The 21,170-nt window shown below is 37.1% G+C and overlaps 2 protein-coding genes and 1 long non-coding RNA gene across 5 annotated transcripts in view; 1 reads left to right on the top strand and 2 right to left on the bottom strand.

The window, feature by feature from the left end:
• Positions 1-21,170, bottom strand: part of LOC147842870 (uncharacterized) — a 469,436-nt gene that overhangs the window by 388,752 nt on the left and 59,514 nt on the right. The gene's annotated exons all lie outside the window — the stretch shown is intronic.
• LOC103911576 (uncharacterized) overlaps positions 1-21,170 on the bottom strand; it is a 66,473-nt gene that overhangs the window by 1,206 nt on the left and 44,097 nt on the right. Inside the window, exons 27-34 of the mRNA XM_087265509.1 lie at positions 20,048-21,101; positions 19,536-19,661; positions 10,805-10,885; positions 10,363-10,650; positions 7,671-7,744; positions 6,960-7,245; positions 5,096-5,200; positions 4,266-4,473 (exon numbers count right to left, since the gene is read on the bottom strand). The gene's annotated coding sequence lies outside the window, so the exon portion shown is untranslated. The remainder of the gene's footprint in view (positions 1-4,265; positions 4,474-5,095; positions 5,201-6,959; positions 7,246-7,670; positions 7,745-10,362; positions 10,651-10,804; positions 10,886-19,535; positions 19,662-20,047; positions 21,102-21,170) is intronic.
• On the top strand, positions 361-6,052 carry LOC137496390 (uncharacterized). Of its 3 annotated transcripts, XR_015498448.1 has the most exons (8): positions 361-3,180; positions 3,984-4,078; positions 4,179-4,229; positions 4,321-4,699; positions 4,817-4,990; positions 5,103-5,262; positions 5,395-5,530; positions 5,698-6,052. XR_015498448.1 is itself a non-coding variant. In XM_087265476.1 (7 exons), the coding sequence occupies exons 1-7, from the start codon at positions 2,322-2,324 to the stop codon at positions 5,396-5,398; spliced, it is 1,722 nt and encodes a 573-aa protein (XP_087121602.1). In that variant the 5' UTR covers positions 361-2,321; the 3' UTR covers positions 5,399-6,052. The 3 variants fall into 3 exon arrangements, 2 of the variants coding, with proteins under 2 accessions (XP_087121602.1, XP_087121601.1); XM_087265476.1 differs by having other exon boundaries at positions 5,395-6,052; XM_087265475.1 differs by lacking the exon at positions 5,698-6,052 and having other exon boundaries at positions 5,103-5,400.

Raw genomic sequence — 21,170 nt, 5'->3', positions numbered from 1 at the left:
GTTAATATAAAACAAATTGTAACATAAATTATAGTCAAGTCACATTTATGTGTACCATACAGAGTGTGTCAAACCAGCTATACAGAGATAAACACAGTAGATATCAGTCTGTCTTAACAATATCACTTGTGGTTGTGTTGAGAAAATGTTTAGGATATAAAAATCCTCACAACACAACTAAAAGAGAATTGTTTTACCACATTCACAAACTCTCTTCCTTTGTCCATTAAGATCCTTTTTGGAGTCTTAAATTGGTGAAAGATTTTTATAATACATTCAGTCACCTCTGCTGCTGTTGTCGTTCGTAGAGGATACGCTTGTAGTCATTTTGTTAAATAATCAATCATAACCAGGGATGGTTATTGAAATGTATTTTAAAATATAATATCAAATACAGGGCGAGGCAGTGGCGCAGTAGGTAGTGTTGTCGCCTCACAGCAAGAAGGTCGCTGGGTCGCCGGTTCGAACCTCGGCTCAGTTGGCGTTTCTGTGTGGAGTTTGCATGTTCTCCCTATTCTGCCTTCGCGTAGGTTTCCTCCGGGTGCTCTGGTTTCCCCCACAGTCCAAAGACATGTGGTACAGGTGAATTGGGTAGGCTAAATTGTCCGTAGTATGAGTGTGTGTGTGTGAGAATGTGGATGTTTCCCAGAGATGGGTTGTGGCTGGAAGGGCATCCGCTGTGTAAAAAACTTGCTGGATAAGTTGGTGGTTCATTCCGCTGTGTCGACCCCGGATTAATAAAGGGACTAAGCCGACAAGAGGCGGGGGAGAGCACGTCGTGAAGAGTAACATTAGAAATGGTACAGCACGCACACATGAGAGTCTAAAAATCTCCAGTAACTTTTTTCTTTTTAGAAAATTTGGCACTAAGTTAACAACACTGGCAAGCAGTGTTTTTGATTAAAGGAGCTCACACCTCGCGCATGTGGAGTACGAAAAGAACTTTTTATTATTCATGGGGGCCCCCTGGTTTTGAAAAGAGGTAATAACATTCAAATCTTAACAGTTATAGAAAAATTTTACAACATATGAAACATACAACATATAGAAACTGTTATATTCTACTAGTACCAACACTGAACTCTATACCCCTGTGGGAGTAAAGTGGAGACTGAACTCACTGTAGTTTGACATATTGCAGCATGCTGTTGGACTACATGTATTATTGGGACTTTTTTTTTTTTTTTACATTTGCATTTGTAATAAATACAGTTACAATGTATTCAGTAGTCTGATGGATGCCTGTAAAGCGCGAAATATAATTCATTTTGGGTTTACAGTTGAAGTCAAAATTATTAGCCACTGTTTATCCCCCCTGCCCAAATTTCTGTTTAACAGAGAGATTTTTTAAACACATTTCTAATCATAACAGTTTTAATAACACATTTATAAAAACTGATTTATTTGATCTTTGCCATGATGATAGTAAATAATATTTGACTAGATATTTTTCAGGACACTTCTATACAGCGTAAAGTACCATTTAAAGGCTTAACTAAGTTAATTAGGTTATCTAGGCAGGTTAGGGTAATAAGGCAAGTTATTGGAAAAAGATGGTTTGTTCTGTAGACTACCAAAAAAATATATAGCTTAAAGGAGCTAATAATTTTGACCTTAAAATGGGTTTTAAATTAAAAACTGCTTTTATTCTAGCTGAAATAAATCTAATAAAACTTTTCTGCAGAAGAAAAAATATTATCAGACATATTGTGGAAATTTCCTTGCTCTGTTAATCATCATTTGGGAGATATTTTAAAAAGAAAAAAAATCAAAGGGGGGCAAATAATTCTGACTTCAACTGTGTATAATGGCATTATTTCTATATTATATAATAACAACATCATAATAAAAATAGGAATATAACATATAATAATATATAATCATGTTATGTGCTTTAGAGCAAATAGGTTTGACTGCAATGTAAAGCTTTACAGCATATTAATAAATGCAATATGAAAACATTGTTCTTTTAACTCATTTATTTAACATCTTTATATTGTTGTTTGTTTAATGCTATAGTTCAGTAAATGACTATTGTAAACTTAAGCTTATTGGCATCATTACTATTATAATTCAAGGTACAGATAAGAGCAAACTTTCCCACTGTTTAAAGGGCTAATATAGCTTTTCTGTAAATAGCCATTTTCATTAGACTGGTGCTGCTGCTGTATGCAAATGAGCATTTGCGTCAAACGTTCGAAAAGTTCCATCATAGTTCTATAGAATGACGTGGAAGAGCAGAAGCACATTCATTTGTAAGACGTCGATTGTTTAATCAAGTTTGAACTGTATTATACGACAAGATCTGCGTTTTATATCTGATGTATTCAGTTTCACTAGATCGTGTTACAGAAAATTCAGTTTTCAACATTAATATTGTCGATTTTGGAAAGAAATATAGAACAATGGGACGAGTTGGAAAGAAATTTAAAAAGTTCTGTAACTGGGCCTTTTCTCGGAAATCCGGGAAAACCCAGCAGAACCAGTCGCTCGGCGAACTCGAGCACCAGAGATGTTTCGATGGCGAAGCCGGGCCAAGTAACGTCGCGTTCATCTCTCACATTCATACCGGAGCTGGTGTTTCACCAAGCCCAGCACCCCATAAAGCGGAGAAGAAACTAAAGAGGTTCCGGAAATGGCTTTCTCGGAAATTCAAGAAAACCACAACCAGAGCCCCACAGACCCAGCCGAGCAGCCCACAGACTCAGAGATCCCCTGATGGTGAAGCTGCGTGTGTGTCGCCGAGGCCGGTTCAGGACGAGCGGGTCAACAACAGGTGCGTGTCTATCCAGACCCCTGTGAAGACCCCGTCAACAGAAACCGAACAGCCCGAGGACACTGAATGCTGGCATTTGTGTGTTTCTTCTCTGACCCCCGCGGATATCAGCGAGTCTGACCGCGCTTCACTGCAAAGTTGGCACTCCTGTGCGTCTTCGCTTGGCACCTCAGAGAACAGCGAGTCTGACTACGCTTCACTCCACAGTAGTCAATGTTGTGGGTCTTCGCTTGACACCTCAGAGAACGGCGAATCTGACCGCGCTTCAGTGCATAGTGCGCCCCCTTGTGTGTCTTCGCCGACCGCTGACCCCAGTGTGTCCAAGGAAAGCACCGCTTCCTCATCGGATAACGATTTTTGGAAGGCAGAAAAGAAAATCCCAGTGAATTTGGACTCGAATCCAGGTCAGTTTATTAAGGTTTTTTTTTTATTGGAAGTCGTATTTTAATACAACATTCCAAAACAAAATCTTGTACGTTTTACTCCACTGCATTTGATAAATGTAATTAGTTAAAGTACAGATAGTAAATGCTGGTGGACATATTACCAAGTTCAAATATGTATATTATTATGAATTTGCTGTAGCTATACTTGACATGTTCTGAAGTGCAAAATGGAGATCTTTAGGTTTTATTTCAAGAAGTGCAATTAGTCCAAGCTAAAATGTTCAACTGTAAAAGATTAGAGCTGCACAATACATCAAAAACAAAAAGAGAGCCGAAAATGAACAGTTAATGGCAGAAGTAGACAAGAGAGGAAAGTGAAACAGCAAAAAAAAAAAGTATGAAAAATGACTATGAGTGATACATCAATACATTAAAAATAGCCAGTTAAAAGTGGCATTTCTCTGGGAAATATTGTTATGAATACATCACAACATCATCTATTTTACCAGAATTGTGTAGCCTTAGCTAAAGATGTAAGAAAAATAAAGATGAGACAAATGTTATAAATACGTAAACACCACTAAATGTTGGAGTAAAAGTACTGTTGATCCTTTCTTCAGGAATGTACTCAAGGTAAAGTAGGGGTTGCCAGTTTAAACTGTAACTGAGTACAAATCCTCCAAAATAATATTGAAGGAGAGTAATCAAATATTGGTGAGGCCTAATAGCTTAATAATAAATATTCTAAAGCAATCTTCAATCGGCTTTTTGATGGTTTATGAATGTCCTTCATTATTTGTTTCACTGATTTTTTTTTACAGGTGACATCAATGACGAATATCGAGTCAAAAGCATTATAGGTAAGGGAGGGTTTGGATCCGTCTCTGCTGGAGTTCGTCGGTCGGATTCACGAAAGGTTTGTTTCAAACATAAAAAGTGCTTTCTTGCTATTTCAATTTGATGAATGTTACATGACTGATCGTGTGAATTAACTGTCGCTTTCTCTTGGTCAACAGGTGGCAATCAAAAATGTGAGCAAGACTAAAGCAAGAAGAACCATGAAGATTGTAAGTACACTGTGTTAAAGTTGTTATAATACTGACCTCAACTTCAGTCCATTCACGTCTCACTATCATATGTCTGTTATCTCTCCTGCAGCTACCATATGAGAAGACTGTTCCACAAGAAGTTGGATTGATGTATTTGATGAGCAAAGGTCCTTACGTTCCTCAAATAATACAGCTGCTGGATTGGTATGAGACGCCGAGCCAGTACACACTGGTGCTGGAGAGTCCCAATTCCTGCATGGACCTGCAAACGTTTGCATGGAAGCATCGTAAGAAAATGACTGAATCGGTAGCACGATTGGTGATGCACCAGGTGGTCGCTGCTGCAATTGAATGCTGTGAAAGGGACGTTTACCACAGCGACATCAAGCCAGAAAACGTGCTCATCAACCCCCACACCTTCCAGATCAAGCTAATAGACTTTGGTGTTGGAAGAATCATGAACAGCGAAGGCTATTCAACATTCTGTGGTGTGTATTATGATGAAGACAACTTATATTGAGCCTTCTAGGCAACACAAAGACATCAGCAGATCAGTTTTGTTGTTAATGTGATAAATATCTCACTGTTCTTGATCTTTCTTCCAGGCACAAAGCCTTATGCTCCTCCAGAGTTTTCTGATTTTAAAAAGTTCCACGCCAAGCCTGCAACGGTGTACTCTATAGGTGTAATGTTGTACAGGCTGCTGCACAGAAAATACCCTCGAAGAGAGCTCACTAAGATTGTCGCCAGAACCTGGGAGCGTGACAAACTATCCAAAGGTGAGAGCATGTGGATGATGAAACAACAACTGAAAACAATGTGATCATTTACAGCAACCGAAAGGTTTGTGACAATCTAATAACCTGACATGTGTTCCTTCTTACTTCACAGAATGCATCGACATGATCTGTTCCTGTCTGCAAAGAGATCCACAACAGCGGATTCCTCTTGAAGAGATCCTCCAGCATAACTGGTTCCAGGTCTTGATCCTGAAGCCAAGCAAAGAAAAGAAAACCTTAAAAGAAAAAATACAGTCTATATTGAAATTCAGGTCAGTTTAATAACAACAAAAACCCCGACATGACTCCTGAAATGTACAAAATATTCTACTTAAATTTTTTGTCACAAATCGAAACATATCGTACATGAAACTAATATTGCACGTTTTCAACTTTCCAACCAGATAACAGCACAGCTGAAGAAGAAGATCCTGGGACATGAAGAAGATTACACCAAGCTCCTTCTCTTCATCCAGCTACTAACACCAAACTCCTCCTCTTCATCGAGCAACCTAACACCAAACTCCTCCTCTTCATCGAGCAACCTAACACCAAGCTCCTCCTCTTCACCAAGGCATTAACACCAAGCTCCTCTTCTTTATTCAGCTACAAAAATTCATCGAGCCACAAACATGGGGCAGTTTGTGGCTTGACGAATAGAAAGAGCTGAATGGGGCTGGTGTTTGTGCTTGCGTGAAAAGGAGGAGCTAATTGGGGCTGGTGTTGGTTGTTGCACGACAAGGAGGAGCTAATTGAGGCTGGTGTTTATGGTTGCACGAAAAAGAGCTGAATGGAGCCGGTGTTCGTGTCTAGATGAAGAGAAGGAGGGGCGGCACGGTGGCTCAGTGGTTAGCACTGTTGCCTCACAGCAAGAAGGTCGCTGGATCCAGTCCCGGCTGGGCCAGTTGGCTTTTCTGTGTGGAGTTTGCTTATTCTCCCCGTGTTCGCGTGGGTTTCCTCCGGGTGCTCCGGTTTCCCCCACAGTCCAAAGACATGTCCTATAGGATTGTGTATATATGTTTGATGTTTGATGAATAAAAATGAGCACATTTGAAATATAAAGTGTTTTTCATTTCACTCAACATGAACTTCATGCACTCCTACAGTTAAAGTGTTGAACTGTCCTCAGCTAGCAGTTGAGTTACCATAAATATACGGCGACATTGTTTCAGGTTTTATGAAACGGTTTAGTGAAGCCTGTATACTTTACAACTTATTCAGTTCAATTCATCTTTACTTCTAAAGCACTTTCAATGTAGATCGTGTCAAAGCAGCTTTACATAAACTACCTGACAAAAGTGTTGTCGTGTATTTCAGTTGTAAGAGCAACAAATAATAACTTGACTTCGAGTTGATCATTTGGAAAACTGGCAGAGGGTAGCTTTTTCCATGAATCATCTGTTGAGCTGCATCCCAATCATCACAAATACTGCAGAAGACCTATTGGACCCCACATGGACCCAAGAATCTCATAGAAATCAGTCAAGTTTGGTGAAGGAAAAATCATGGTTTGGGGTTACATTCAGTATGGGGGCGTGTGAGAGATCTGCAGAGTGGACATCAACATCAACAGCCTGAGGTATCATGACATTTGTGCTGCCCATTACATTACAAACCACAGGAGAGGGCAAATTCTTCAGCAGGATAGCGCTCCTTCTCATACTTCAGCCTCCACATCAAAGCTCCTGAAAGCAAAGAAGGTCATTGCAGAGATGTATGGATGCAGTCCTCCAAGCTCATGGGAGTCATACACAATATCCACTCTTTCTCCACTGCACCAAGACTTAATATTCTATACTGGAAATTATTTCTGTAAAGTGACAAGACTTTTGTCAGGTAGTGTAGTTCTAGTAAATTAAAACTGCTTCAGTTGAGCTGTCACAGTTGAAGTTCAGTTCAGTTTAATGTAAATGTCCCAAACCATGCAAGCCAGTGATGAAGAACAAACTTCAAAGTGAAGTAAAAATACCTTAAGAGAAACCAGGCTCAGCCGGGGATGACCAGTACTCCCAAACATGTTGTGCAGAGCTGCAGTCTGGGCACCGGACACTTGAGAATGATGAAGGTCTATCATGGAGTGAAGCTGCAGGTCTGAGTAGGTCAGCGGCAGGAGTTCAGACTAGTCCAAAGGATCACTGTGGACACTCGGCTGTCACTGGTTTCATTGCAGGAATCAGTTTCAGGTTCTCAACTCATCCATGACCATGACAGCCATCTGCTTAGGTTACTGGTTGGATCTAAGATGATGCAGACCTCTGGATAAAGAGAAACAGACTAATATAAGCATTATTGGCGGGTCTTGTTGTTCTAATTAATGCAGCCAAACAATCCTTTAAAGGAGTTGTGTAAATGTCAAAGAGACGTTTTTAACAAAGTTGTACATATTTGTGTTTCTGTTATAAACTCATATTAATTTGAGTTCACCTATTCTTAAAAATATTTGCCACATTGTATGAATGTGACATTTATTTTCAAAGCAGAGAATGTGCACCCTTCAAATGTTTAAAAGTTATTAAAAGTTATATGTTTTTTTGTGTGACTAATGTGACTATTGCGGATGTGTACAATGCGATGACGATGCTGAAACAATTTATTGTGCAGCCCTAGTGCGTGTTTTGTCTTTGTTGTGGACAGAAAAAAAGAATCTCACTACAGTTCACAGCTAACATTTCTACAATACCTTTCTCCACATGCACTTGCATGGTACAACATCACTTCAGCAGAAACTTCTTCTCCACCTGTCATACAGGCATCCTAAAAAGATCAGAAAGAAATCAGACTGTTCTACATTGTCTGCTTATTATTTCATAACATGCAAAACTGAGTAATTTACTAAATAAAGCTTTTGTAAATTTATTCTTGAAAGTTCAATCGTTTAATAGAAAAGGTCCTTTGATATATTCATAACCAGTGTTCAATATGGTCTCAGGACACATCCTTAACGTATCAGTGATTATACTCAGTTTAAAAAGCCCCTATTAGGCATTCTAAAAAGTTCTATTTTGGTTTTGAGGTCTCCAACAACAGGCTGATATTCATGCAAGGTCAAAAAAACACTTTCATCATCTTATAATATGCATTTATTTTTACCTAACTATCCCAGCGACTCCCATATAATTCTTTCAGTGATTCATTTGTTCCCAAAGCCCTCCTTTGCGCGATGCTAATCTGCGGTGATTGGTCCGATGACCCAGTCTGTTGTGATTGGTCGACTGATTTCAGCGCAAGAAAGAGAACAGTGCCCACCATGGCTATGAAGTAGCAGAGTTTGTGAGAGCCCAGTGCAGGAATGCAATAAAGCAATGCAGGTAAACACCAGCATATTCCTCTACTCTTAACGCAAATAACAACTAACAACAACAACACACATTCAGTATTAATCCACACAGTAGCAAAAGTTGTGTGTGAGGAACAGCTGATGGTGGCTATTGCAAAAGCAAACAGCAGAGGATCGCCAGTTCAGAAACGCACTTAAATCACTAAATAAGGAAGCACGAGCCACGTTTTTAACATGGTTTTGGATGCAATATGTTAACAGCCCAATACAGATTTAACCAGAGAGATAAAGTACAAGAACTGATCTATAATAGATAAGTGATTACAAGCCGCGCAGGGTGATTACAAGTTACAACACACAATTAAACACATTTGCAAACTTTACAAAACGAGGCAACAATTTTAATGACACTTACATGTTATGATCCGGAGGAAGAAGAAACTGCTCTATATGAACTGTAACAGTTGCTGACAAACTACCAGTCAAAGTCTGACAAAACCCCATAGATAATACAGGTCCATTTAAAAAAATAGCATATTGTGATAAAGTTCATTGTTTTCTGTAATGTACTGATAAACATTAGACTTTCATATATTTTAGATTCATTACACACAACTGAAGTTGTTCAAAGCCTTTTATTGTTTTAATATTGATGATTTTGGCATACAGCTCATGAAAACCCAAAATTTCTATCTCAAAAAATTAGCATATCATGAAAAGGTTCTCTAAACGAGCTATTAACCTAATCATCTGAATCAACTAATTAACTCTAAACACCTGCAAAACATTCCTGAGGCTTTTTAAAACTCCCAGCCTGTTTCATTACTCAAAACTGCAATCATGGGTAAGACTGCCGACCTGACTGCTCAAGCAAGAGGGTAAGACACAGAAAGAAACTTCTGAATGAATAGGCTGTTCCCAGAGTGATGTATCAAAGCACCTCAGTGGGAAGTCTGTGGGAAGGAAAAAGTGTGGCAGAAAACGCAGCACAACGAGATAAGGTGACCGGACCCTGAGGAAGATTGTGGAGAAGGACCGATTCCGGACCTTGGGGGACCTGCAGAAGTAGTGGACTGAGTCTGGAGTAGAAACATCCAGAGCCACCGTGTACAGCCGTGTGCAGGAAATGGGCTACAGGTACCACATTCCCCAGGTGAAGCCACTTTTAAACCAGAAACAGCGGCAGAAGCGCCTGACCTAGGCTACAGAGAAGCAGCACTAGACTGTTGCATAGTGGTCCAAAGTACTTTTTTCGGATGAAAGCAAATTTTGCATGTCATTCAAAAATCAAGGTGCCAGAGTCTGGAGGAAGACTGGAGAGAGGGAAATGCCAAAATGCTTGAAGTCCAGTGTCAAGTACCCACAGTCAGGGATGGTCTGGGGTGCCATGTCAGCTGCTGATGTTGGTCCACTGTGTTTTATCAAGGGCAGGGTCAATGCAGCTAGCTATCAGAAGATTTTGGAGCACTTCATGCTTCCATCTACTAAAAAGCTTTATGGAGATGAAGATTTCATTTTTCAGCAGGACCTGGCACCTGCGCACAGTGCCAAAACCACTGGTAAATGGTTTACTGACCATGGTATTACTGTGCTCAATTGGCCTGCCAACTCTCCTGACCTGAACCCCATAGAGAATCTGCGGGATATTGTGAAGAGAAAGTTGAGAGACGCAAGACCCAACGCTCTGGATGAGCTTAAGGCCGCTATCGAAGCATCCTGGGCCTCCATAACACCTCAGCAGTGCCAAATGCTGATTGCCTCCATGCCACGCCGCATTGAAGCAGTTATTTCTGCAAAAGGATTCCCGACCAAGTATTGAGTGCATAACTGAACATAATTATTTGAAGGTTGACTTTTTTTGTATTAAAAACACTTTTCTTTTATTGGTCGGATGAAATATGCAAATTTTTTGAGATAGAAATATTGGGTCTTCATGAGCTGTATGCCAAAATCATCAATATTAAAACAATAAAAGGCTTCTAACAACTTTAGTTATGTGTAACGAATCTAAAATATATATGAAAGTCTAATGTTTATCAGTACATTACAGAAAATAATGAACTTTATCACAATATGCTAATTTTTTGAAAAGTACCTGTAGTCTCTGCTCCTTCCTTTAATAGCAAACGGCTGACGAATCCCGTGTTTCAGTGTAGGTTATTGTATCAATCATCAGAAAAAATACAGGAACAAACACAGCACACAGTTGGCCATACTGTGGTGTTGTTGTGAAAAATTTGTCAGCGATGGTCATCTACGTGTCATCATCAGTCCTAAAAGCGGCTCTTTAAAGCTGTAGTCCATAAAGTTTTGGTGTTCTAGCAAATAGAACTGCATGTTTCTTGTGGTAAAACACTGCAGGGCTACTCCTACCAGAACCAGTCTAAAATAATCAGAATAGAAAAGTGTATTATACGTGCATCGTAGTGATTTAAGATCACTACAAAAACATGAGTTGGATAAATGAATTCATGATGTACTAAGAATTTGACAATTATGAACAAAACCAAACGTTACAGATTACTCAACTTACTAACCTCTTGCCAGACAAATGATATCTGACTCATAGCTCAGTCCACTGACATTCTCAATTTCTCTTTCCTTGTCAGATTCAAATTCTATCCGAAAAAAGAAAAAAAATATAAAAGCCTCATTATAGCTACGCCAAAATCTTTCTTTATTGTATCAGAGCAAATCCATATAATATATATTTCATTAGATGGCTAAATTTAGTGATTTGTATACAGTAAGTGTGAGTGAGAGGGAGCAGCTGAGCCCAACATACAGTATACACAGTGTGTGCTAAAAGGCCTTGCCTTGCCTAAACCATTCGCTTCTAAAGCAATTAGTTGACTTTACTTTAGAAACGTGAGTAGACGTGTTACGTTTAAAGTGATTAGTTGACTTTACTTGATAAACGTGAGTAGATGAGTTACTTTTAAAGCGATTAGTTGACTTTACTTTAGAAAAGTGAGTAGATGAGTTACTTTTAAAGTGATTAGTTGACTTTACTTTAGAAAAGTGAGTAGAGTTACTTTTAAAGCAATAAGTTGACTTTACTTTAGAAAAGTGAGTAGATGAGTTACTTTTAAAGCGATTAGTTGACTTTACTTTAGAAATGTGAGTAGATTAGTTACTTTTAAAGTGATTAGTTGACTTTACTTTAGAAAAGTGAGTAGATGAGTTACTTTTAAAGTGATTAGTTGACTTTACTTTAGAAAAGTGAGTAGATGAGTTACTTTTAAAGTGATTAGTTGACTTTACTTTAGAAAAGTGAGTAGAGTTACTTTTAAAGCGATTAGTTGACTTTACACTGTAAATTCTAACATGTTCAGTTTACTTAAAAAAAGTTTGGAAACCGATTGCCTTATTTTTGCAATATAAACTTACAAGGAAATCTTAAGTTAAGTTTAATTATTGCCTTGAAGTAAGAAAACTAAAACTTATAAAGTAAACTAACTGTTAAAAATCAAGTAAGTTTAATAGAAAATTCTAGTTAACATACTTGTCATTATTTAGTAATCTTACTTAGGGTTTTATAGTAAGATTACTTTAATAACTCTATTTAACTAATACTGTTCTACCATGTTCAGTTAACATCTTGAATGCTAGTAGTCTCAACATTGTTTTAATCCACTATTTTAAGTAATGTCAACTAAAGAAACTACGTGCAATCGGTTTCCACATTTTCTTCAATTAAACTGAACATAAAATATGTAGTTCAACCTACAAGTAATGACATTATACAGGTCTTAAATGTAAACATTTTATTTGACAAAATTAGCAGAATTTCACAATACACTTGTGATATTTTAGTTTCACAATACACTTGTACACAATACAGTTTTGTAAAAACCTGTTGTAAAGTGCTGTAATATACTGTAAACAGCAATACAGACAAAAAATATAATAAACATGTTCAACCCTAAAACACAAGTTTTCAAAAAGGTTTGAAAATCTATCAAAAAAACTTTAAATACTTGACACTTGGAAAAATGATACTTGAATTAGTGTAATTAAACATGCCATTGCACCAGCACCTTAAACATGGCAGCATATAGACACTCACAGAGGAACAGATATTAAGCTTTAAAGCTAATTTGTTAGACTGTGTAGTTTAGATTTTCCTACAGAAAATATCACATTAGTGTGGTCAAAAGTATTGAGTTTCGTATCAATCAATACTGAAATATTAAAAATATCCATTTTCCACCAGAATTTGAGTGCTACTGAGATCGTTCTTAAACACCATTGATTGGCCACTGTGTTCACATGCTCAACAGAAATGACTGTGATTGGCTGTGACTGTCATAGGTTTACCATTTTTCACTGAGTCCAAACAAAGTTACACAGACACTGAAGTGTTTCAAAGCCATGTCGATAGCTGATTTGTTTAGAAGCTAACATATAAGCTATCTGGTGATGAATCTACTGATCGACAGTGCTTTGAAGTTATCCAGTTTCTTTGTATCTTTGCACCTGGTGAACAGTGGTGAAGTGTGGTAAAAATAATGACCTTCAAAGCCAATCAGTCATATCTACTGAGCATGTGAACACAATGGCCAATCAGTTCTTGCAATGTTAGTGGGAAATGGATGGACTTTTTTTTTATTTATTTCAGTACCGATTGGTACCAAACTCAATACTTTTGACAACCCTATAAATCACAATACACTTTTTTGGTAAAAAAAAAAAAAAGTGTTTTAAACACCAAAATGCTGCAGTCCTAAATGTAACACTGCAAACAGCAACATGTTAAAAAGCAACACTTTGTAATTAAACATGCCATTATACCTGAACCTTTAAACATAAAGCACAGCAGTATATAGGCACTCGCCGAATAAAACACATTACGCTTCCCTCCCAGCAAAAGCAACACACGTTGAACAAATTCAAATGCATTGCTCAAAGTCTTTGGGTAGTCCGAATTCAGTGTGTAAATCAAAGCAAAAAAAGAGACATACTGCATGTGGCAAAGTCCATAACCACTTTTCCTTCCAGTATAAAGGCCCACATTGCATCCATAATGAGGTTCTTTAGACATCTTCACACACGACAGTCAGCAGGCCAACATCTTCTGCACTGAAGTCCGACTCTACAATTACATCCTATGAATAGAGAAAGAAAAATAAGTAAAGTTTGATATTCTAAATGGCACTAATAAAGCCTGTAGTGGCCAGGAGACCAAAAGCAGAGGTGAAAAAAATACAATTCCTTGTGCTTAATTTAGTAACACTTTAGTAGGAACCAATAACCCTATTAACTAGTTGCTTATTAGCATGACTATTTGTGTTTATAGTACATTTTACATTCAAATGCTTCTTATAAGAAGGCCTTGCTATGGTGCTCCTTCTTCAATGTAGACCAACACGGTGGATTTGCCTGTACTGCTTCTACTAGGCTTGTCATGATAGTGGAATTTATTACCAATCCATATAGTAATTTTAAAAACATCCATTTCCTGCTAACATTTGAGCATTGAGTGTCATTTCTGTTAAGCATGTGAACAGAATGGCAAAACAGTGCTGTTTAAAAATGTGCTCAAAAGTGCTTAAAATGTTAGCAGGAAATTTGCTGCTTAAAATTGCAGCAGAGATTGGTACTAAATTCCAGTATGATATCCAACATGATACTATTCTAAAGGAACAATTATTTTTTTTTAATTAAAGAAACACTGTAATGTAATAAAACAAACTGCAGTAAAAGTACTTTTAAAACATTTTCAAGAAATTAAATGCAAATGTGTGAGAGACCAATTGGTGCTACATAATCAATATAAATATTTTGTAGGGAAAACTTAATAAATTGGGAACCGATTCATGAATGCATTTGGTTTTGCTAGATTAAAGCAGTGAGTCAAGTTTGCATTATTTAGCACACTTTTTAAAAATGTATTAATAACTATTTTGTAATAAGAAAATTGATGTTTTAGTATGGCTTTTAGAACAAGGGTGAAGCCATCTACAATCCCACAGCAGGTGACTTCACAGGGTTGCTTATAATACGGAGCATCTTTGACTTTGTGGCTTTTAACACTATCTTTTTACATCTTAATCCAGCAGGTTCTTTCAACTGAAATTATATTTCTCTCAACATATTACATAGGTATTACACTTATTAAGATTTTTTTTCAAGCTAATCTTCCTCCTTTTCAAAACAAGTGTGTTTAAAAATTAAAGAAATGCATTCATTACTTCACTGGCCTATGAAGCTAACTGACCCTGTGACGGCACAAGCTGCTGTATTTGCAACATAGCAATGCTCTTGCTCCAAAGGCCATAATATAACATCCCTCTTACTTTCAAATACTTACATTAAATGCATTTGTTTTATTTTCATAAAATTGAAAATTTTTATTAATAAGTGAAGTAAACTGGAATGACTGCTTCATTTCCAGTCTAAGAAAGCAGAAACAATAATACTACTTACAAAACACATCCTGAAAATTTCTTTAGACTAATCCCTCTAAAGGACTGAAAGACCCCGGAGAACTGCTGCCAGATGACCTTGAAAAAGTAAAGACAGGTAGACATGCATTATAGCCCAATGAAAACATCAAATGCAATTTATTGCAATCAAATGCAAATTATGATTCAAAGATGATGTCACAAAAATACCTTTGAATTAACATGTTGAAAATTTCTTCTAGTTTTCTTCTGCAATTTTCTCCTGTTTTTTTTTTTTATGTCAATCAAACGAGCAGTGTGTGTCCAATGCAGCGTAGAACTTGGATCTCACATTTCTTCCTGATATTCGATTGAATTCTGCAAAGATCCAATCAAAACATTATTAGTCATTAATAACATTCAAAAACACAAATTCACAAAATCACACAAAGTTTTGAAAAGAAAACAAACCTTCTGCAGCACTTGCATCAGCTGGTGTTTCCTCTATGACTTCCTTCTGGATGTCACTGTTGTGCACAAAAACGTAAAGTGTTATTGACATGGCTAAGCGAAATTCTAAAACAAAAAACAGAAATCAGAAACACATGCAATGATACAATGCAATGCCATTTAGCAACAGATGTTACACTTTAACATGACATAGTTAAATATTCTTGAATAATAAAAGCTGCCAAATACTCCCGGCGCCTGTCATCAAAAGCATGAGCTATACTTGTCACCAAACAGTAATAAACACAACCCCCGATTAAATATACTCATGGCATTGTTGCTGGTGTGCCTTACTTTTATGCGCATTAAAAGTGGAATAAATATTTGTCTCAATTGATGTCTTTAAAAGGACACTGAACGTTCTGACTAGGGTTGCACGGTTTACCGGTACTATGGTAGTATCGTGATACTATGGCTCCAAGATACTGGCGGTGCCACTGTAGTTTGTAAACGGTAGTATTGTCATTAACAGTCTGCCTACAATACATAATGCTGCATGTGAAAAAGTCACTAAAATACTTACACGATTCAGCAACAATAGATCATTGTATTTTAATAGTCTATGGAGCCTTCTAAGGTTGTAAAACTGTAGAATTTGCGCCTTTTATAGTAGCCCATTGCATATTTTGTGATGGTTCATTTTGAATCGGAATTCGTTTATTTCTGTTCCTGTCAATATGATATAATAGCTACAACAACCGTGACAATCTATTAAAAAGAATGACTCATAAAGTGAAATTTTGAATTACTTTGGATTCTTATCCGATAATAAGTGTGAAAAAAGTATGATAGATGAAAAACCCAAAATAGCAACAGGAAACAATTTTTGACCACTTCATATAGCCTAGGTTTGTTGGAAAAATGCTCTTTTCTTTATGTATCTTTATTTTAATGTATTTTTTTTGCTGGAATGAATACATTTTAGGTAAAGAGATGTGCAAATACTTTTTTCAACAATAAGGGAATTATTTAAATTCAAGTAGGCCTATAATAACATATACAATATATTATTTCTGACATTTTTCTTTATTTCATGGATTTAAGTTATGAATTACAGTATTGCAATACTACTTGGTATCACCATACTTCAGCTGGTATAGTATTGTAACATAAATTAATGGTATCACAACACAACAACCCTATTTCTAACTAGTCCTCAGATGATTATTCAAATGGACAAAATATTCGGACAATTCTTGATCATGCAGTTCTTTGCTGAGAATTTTGTTAAATGTACTTTTAATGCATTAAACGATTTAAAATTACCCTGACACTCAGTATGGAGACAAGGTAACGTTAATAGAACAATTCATGAATATGTTCTATGGCTTGTGCGGTATTGTTCAAAAAGTTTTCTTTGATGTGTAAGTGCAAAACTTACATTTCCACTGCATATCAGCTCACAAACTGGTAGTCTGAAATAAAAAATAAATAAAGGGTATAATGATATTACAAACCAAATATGCCACTCACAATACTCTAATGGTGTGCTACATTTTTCAACAACCTTGTAATTGTTCAAATTTATTTGCCCTAAATTGTTAAAAATTAGTGAAACCTTCTTTAAAAATGCAAACTAACAGGTTTGGCAAAGCCTGTTTCTTTACAGAAAGTTTGCTTATAACAAAGGCTTGTTGATGCCTTTGTGTGATATTGAGCAAACAAAGGGATGTTTCTGTGCTTGGTTGTACGAGTTATACCACTTCATCATTAACGTTATCCATCACACATATTCAGTCGCGTCTGGTCAGATTTATTTGTCATTACAGCAATACAAAACACTCAATAACATAACGGCAACACTGGAATAAACCTTCAAAACGGCATAAAGAAAAGACAAATAGCATATAAAACAAATAAATGAGTTAATTAAATATCTCTCGCATTTTCATAAGTTTAACTTTAAGTTTCATAGGGATTGTTAGCATAAGCACACTTTAGCATCATGTGTAAATATATATCTGCCTCATACAGTGACACGAATCGTAATCGCATCGAAATCCTAAATTACCTACGACACTCACGGGTCCATTTTGAGCTGAAACTGCTTTATAATGTTCTAAAAGCCTCGGCGGGTTAAAACTGCTGCTGCCCCGGCGATCATGGAGAAAAAAACGACTGGTCTGGTCATGAGCCGCTCGCTGACGCCGGACCGAATCACAGCTGATCTCACAACTGCTTCCTGCAGGTGATCTCATAAAAGTAAATCTTAAAAAAAAAACACGCATATTTTCGTCACAACAAGCGCCACTAAAGTTCAGCGATAACTAACGTTACTGTATTTGTAATGCGGATAAATAAGTTTCGTTTTCTTTTTTAAAAATGTAGACCTACAGCTATGTGTTAACTTTACATCTATTTGAACGGATCATTGCGTGCGCTCTTGCTCTCTCAGTGCATCATTTAAAATGGCGCGGCCCGCTCTTTTAGAGCATAACGCCCACTTTACAAATTACTACTAACATTACAAATTATTAATAGTTATTAAAAAGGACTAAGCAGCTAAAAATAGCTTATCTAGTAAAGTAGACAGTATTGCAAATAACGTGCAGTGGTCAAAACGTTTAGTCACAACATCATGGGCTATTAATTAGTTCACAAAACAGCAAACAATTTCACAAAGTGCAGGAAATAAACAGATTACTGATCCTATACAAATAAAATCAAAGTAGTAATTAAAACGAAAAGGTTACCTTGATTTACAGCAGTACATCTTCTCAATATGAAATCCTGTCCTTCAATGGCGGTGCTGGGTGGCGGTTGGTTGTGACTCGGGATGGGGGATGGGAAATCACCACCCAGTACGCATGCGTAACAGCATGGCTTAGCCCTTGTAAGCAATTTTACTCAAATTACATTAGTTATGGGAACTTTATACCTTACTATGTCAGCAACACTAATGCATTTCTAGTAAACTCAACAATTAGCTTAAAATTAAGTAAACACACTAGAATTTTGATAGTAAGGAATACTATTCGCATTTACAGTGTACTTTAGAAAAGTGAGTAGATGAGTTACTTTTAAAGTGATTAGTTGACTTTACTTTAGAAAAGTGAGTAGATGAGTTACTTTTAAAGGGATTAGTTGACTTTACTTTAGAAAAGTGAGTAGAGTTACTTTTAAAGCGATTAGTTGACTTTACTTTAGAAAAGTGAGTAGATGAGTTACTTTTAAAGTATTAGTTGACTTTACTTTAGAAAAGTGAGTAGAGTTACTTTTAAAGTGATTAGTTGACTTTACTTTAGAAAAGTGAGTAGATGAGTTACTTTTAAAGTGATTAGTTGACTTTACTTTAGAAAAGTGAGTAGATGAGTTACTTTTAAAGTGATTAGTTGACTTTACTTTAGAAAAGTGAGTAGATGAGTTACTTTTAAAGTGATTAGTTGACTTTACTTTAGAAAAGTGAGTAGAGTTACTTTTAAAGCGATTAGTTGACTTTACTTTAGAAAAGTGAGTAGATGAGTTACTTTTAAAGTGATTAGTTGACTTTACTTTAGAAAAGTGAGTAGATGAGTTACTTTTAAAGTGATTAGTTGACTTTACTTTAGAAAAGTGAGTAGATGAGTTACTTTTAAAGTGATTAGTTGACTTTACTTTAGAAAAGTGAGTAGAGTTACTTTTAAAGCGATTAGTTGACTTTACTTTAGAAAAGTGAGTAGATGAGTTACTTTTAAAGTGATTAGTTGACTTTACTTTAGAAAAGTGAGTAGATGAGTTACTTTTAAAGTGATTAGTTGACTTTACTTTAGAAAAGTGAGTAGAGTTACTTTTAAAGCGATTAGTTGACTTTACTTTAGAAAAGTGAGTAGATGAGTTACTTTTAAAGTGATTAGTTGACTTTACTTTAGAAATGTGAGTAGATGAGTTACTTTTAAAGTGATTAGTTGACTTTACTTTAGAAAAGTGAGTAGAGTTACTTTTAAAGCGATTAGTTGACTTTACTTTAGAAAAGTGAGTAGATGAGTTACTTTTAAAGTGATTAGTTGACTTTACTTTAAAAATGTGAGTAGATGAGTTACTTTTAAAGCTATTAGTTGACTTTACTTTAGAAAAGTGAGTAGAGTTACTTATAAAGTGATTAGTTGACTTTACTTTAGAAACGTGAGTAGATGAGTTACTTTTAAAGCGATTAGTTGACTTTACCTTAGAAATGTACGTAGATGGGCCCTATTTTAACGATCTAAGCGCAAAGCCCAAAGCGCAAACGCATTTAGGGCGTGTCTGAATCCACTTTTGCTATTTTAAGGACGGGAAAACACGCTCTGCGCCGTGGCGCATTATCTAAAAGGGTTGCGCTTATTCTCTTAATATGTTATAGGTGTGTTTGGGGCGTAACTTCCAATAAACCAATCAGAGTCTCATTATCCATTACCTTTAAGAGCGAGTTGTGCGCATGGCAGATTAGTTATTTAGACCTTTTCTCTCCACCAGATCGGCCACACAGGGTTCTGCTGTTCCTGGACCCTCTCGTTGCCCGTCACGCCGTGGAGCTTCGCGACTGCGAACATGAGGAGGAAGAAGGCCAAACATTTAAGTTTACAATGTAAAGAAACACACATAAACAAACACACACACACACACACACACACACACACACACACACACACACACACACACACACACACACAATTGTGGCATCACTGCAATCTAAATAAAAATAAATAAAATCATTAACTGAGTTTTTTTTTATTCTTTAGGTTCTTGTACAGCAGGAAAAAACCTCTTAATATTTGTACATTTCGAGAGCAAAGGCGTTTCAGCACCAAGGACAGCGCTGTGTGTGTTTTAATGAAGATATTTTTAAAAAATGGTTGCTATCATATCCAGAGGTTAAGTCAAATGCAATATTTACACAGTTTAAAGTAAAAAAAAAAATCTGCTTACTTGCAAGTCTACAGGTGAAGCAGCTCTTCTGCCAGCTGGTCTCTCCTCGCCCGTGCTGCTGCTTGAGAATTCGGATTATTTTGCATCGGCACATGCAGTTCAGCTTCACACCTTCTAAAATCCTGTAATCTATCCTCATTTATGTCCAAGAGACATCCATGGTGTATGGCAATGTTATGCAAAACACAACATGCCACAAAGAATGCTCCGACCTTTTGAGGACTGTACTTCAGTGTTCCCCCTGACTTGTCTAAACACCTGAAGCGCATTTTCAGCATCCCAAATGTACGTTCAATGACAGTTCGTGCTTTTGTGTGTTTTCGATTAAAAAATAAATCACTCACTGTTGTAGGCATGATATACGGGGTAATCAGCCATGTCTTTAATGGATAGCCATTGTCCCCTAACAGCCACCCGTCCAGGGGCGGGTGACCCTGGAAGACTGCAGGAATGACAGAGTTGGCTAGAATAAAGGAGTCATGGCTTGATCCAGGATAGTTTGCAAATACATGCGTGACCGCACACGTTGCATCGCAAATTACCTGGATGTTGATGGAATGGGTTCCTTTGCGATTAACATAAATCAGAGCGTTCTAAGACGGGGCACGTAGTTGCACGTGAGTACAATCTATTACACCCACAACACCAGGAAAACCGAATTTAGCCCAGAACTCCCGTTTAAGCGTATTTTGGCTTGCAGGTGTCACAGAGAATTTAATGAATTTGTGCGCATGTCGGGCCAAGCTTGTATAGCCGAACTTACGGCAGGTCGGGATATGCCGCCAATTGAACTGAGGGGATGTTGAAAAGACCTGCTCGTAAAAAAATGAAGTGCAGCAGTTACTTTTACGGCAACGGGGAGTGCATATGGGCAGGATGCATTCGTTTCTAAGTCATCTGCCAGAGGATGACAAAGTTCGGTTACTGCCTGGCGAGATAACCGTAGCCTCTGGCGGCACTCCACCTCGGACAGCAACAAATATGTGGACCTTGGTCGGTGGACCCTCGGCCTCCTCCGTCTCCCATTTCTTTGGCCCATAAGGTACTCCATTGGCTAAACAAAATAAATGCATAACTACATTAGGCTACTGATAAGATACGTTATTGATCAAATAGGTATACT

This window comes from Danio rerio, chromosome 8 (genome assembly GCF_052040795.2).
Source record: "Danio rerio strain M-AB ecotype USA chromosome 8, GRCz13ab, whole genome shotgun sequence".
NCBI lineage: Eukaryota > Metazoa > Chordata > Actinopteri > Cypriniformes > Danionidae > Danio > Danio rerio.
The sequence above is the reverse complement of the archived record's forward strand: the minus strand, read 5'-3'. Positions and strand labels throughout refer to the sequence as shown.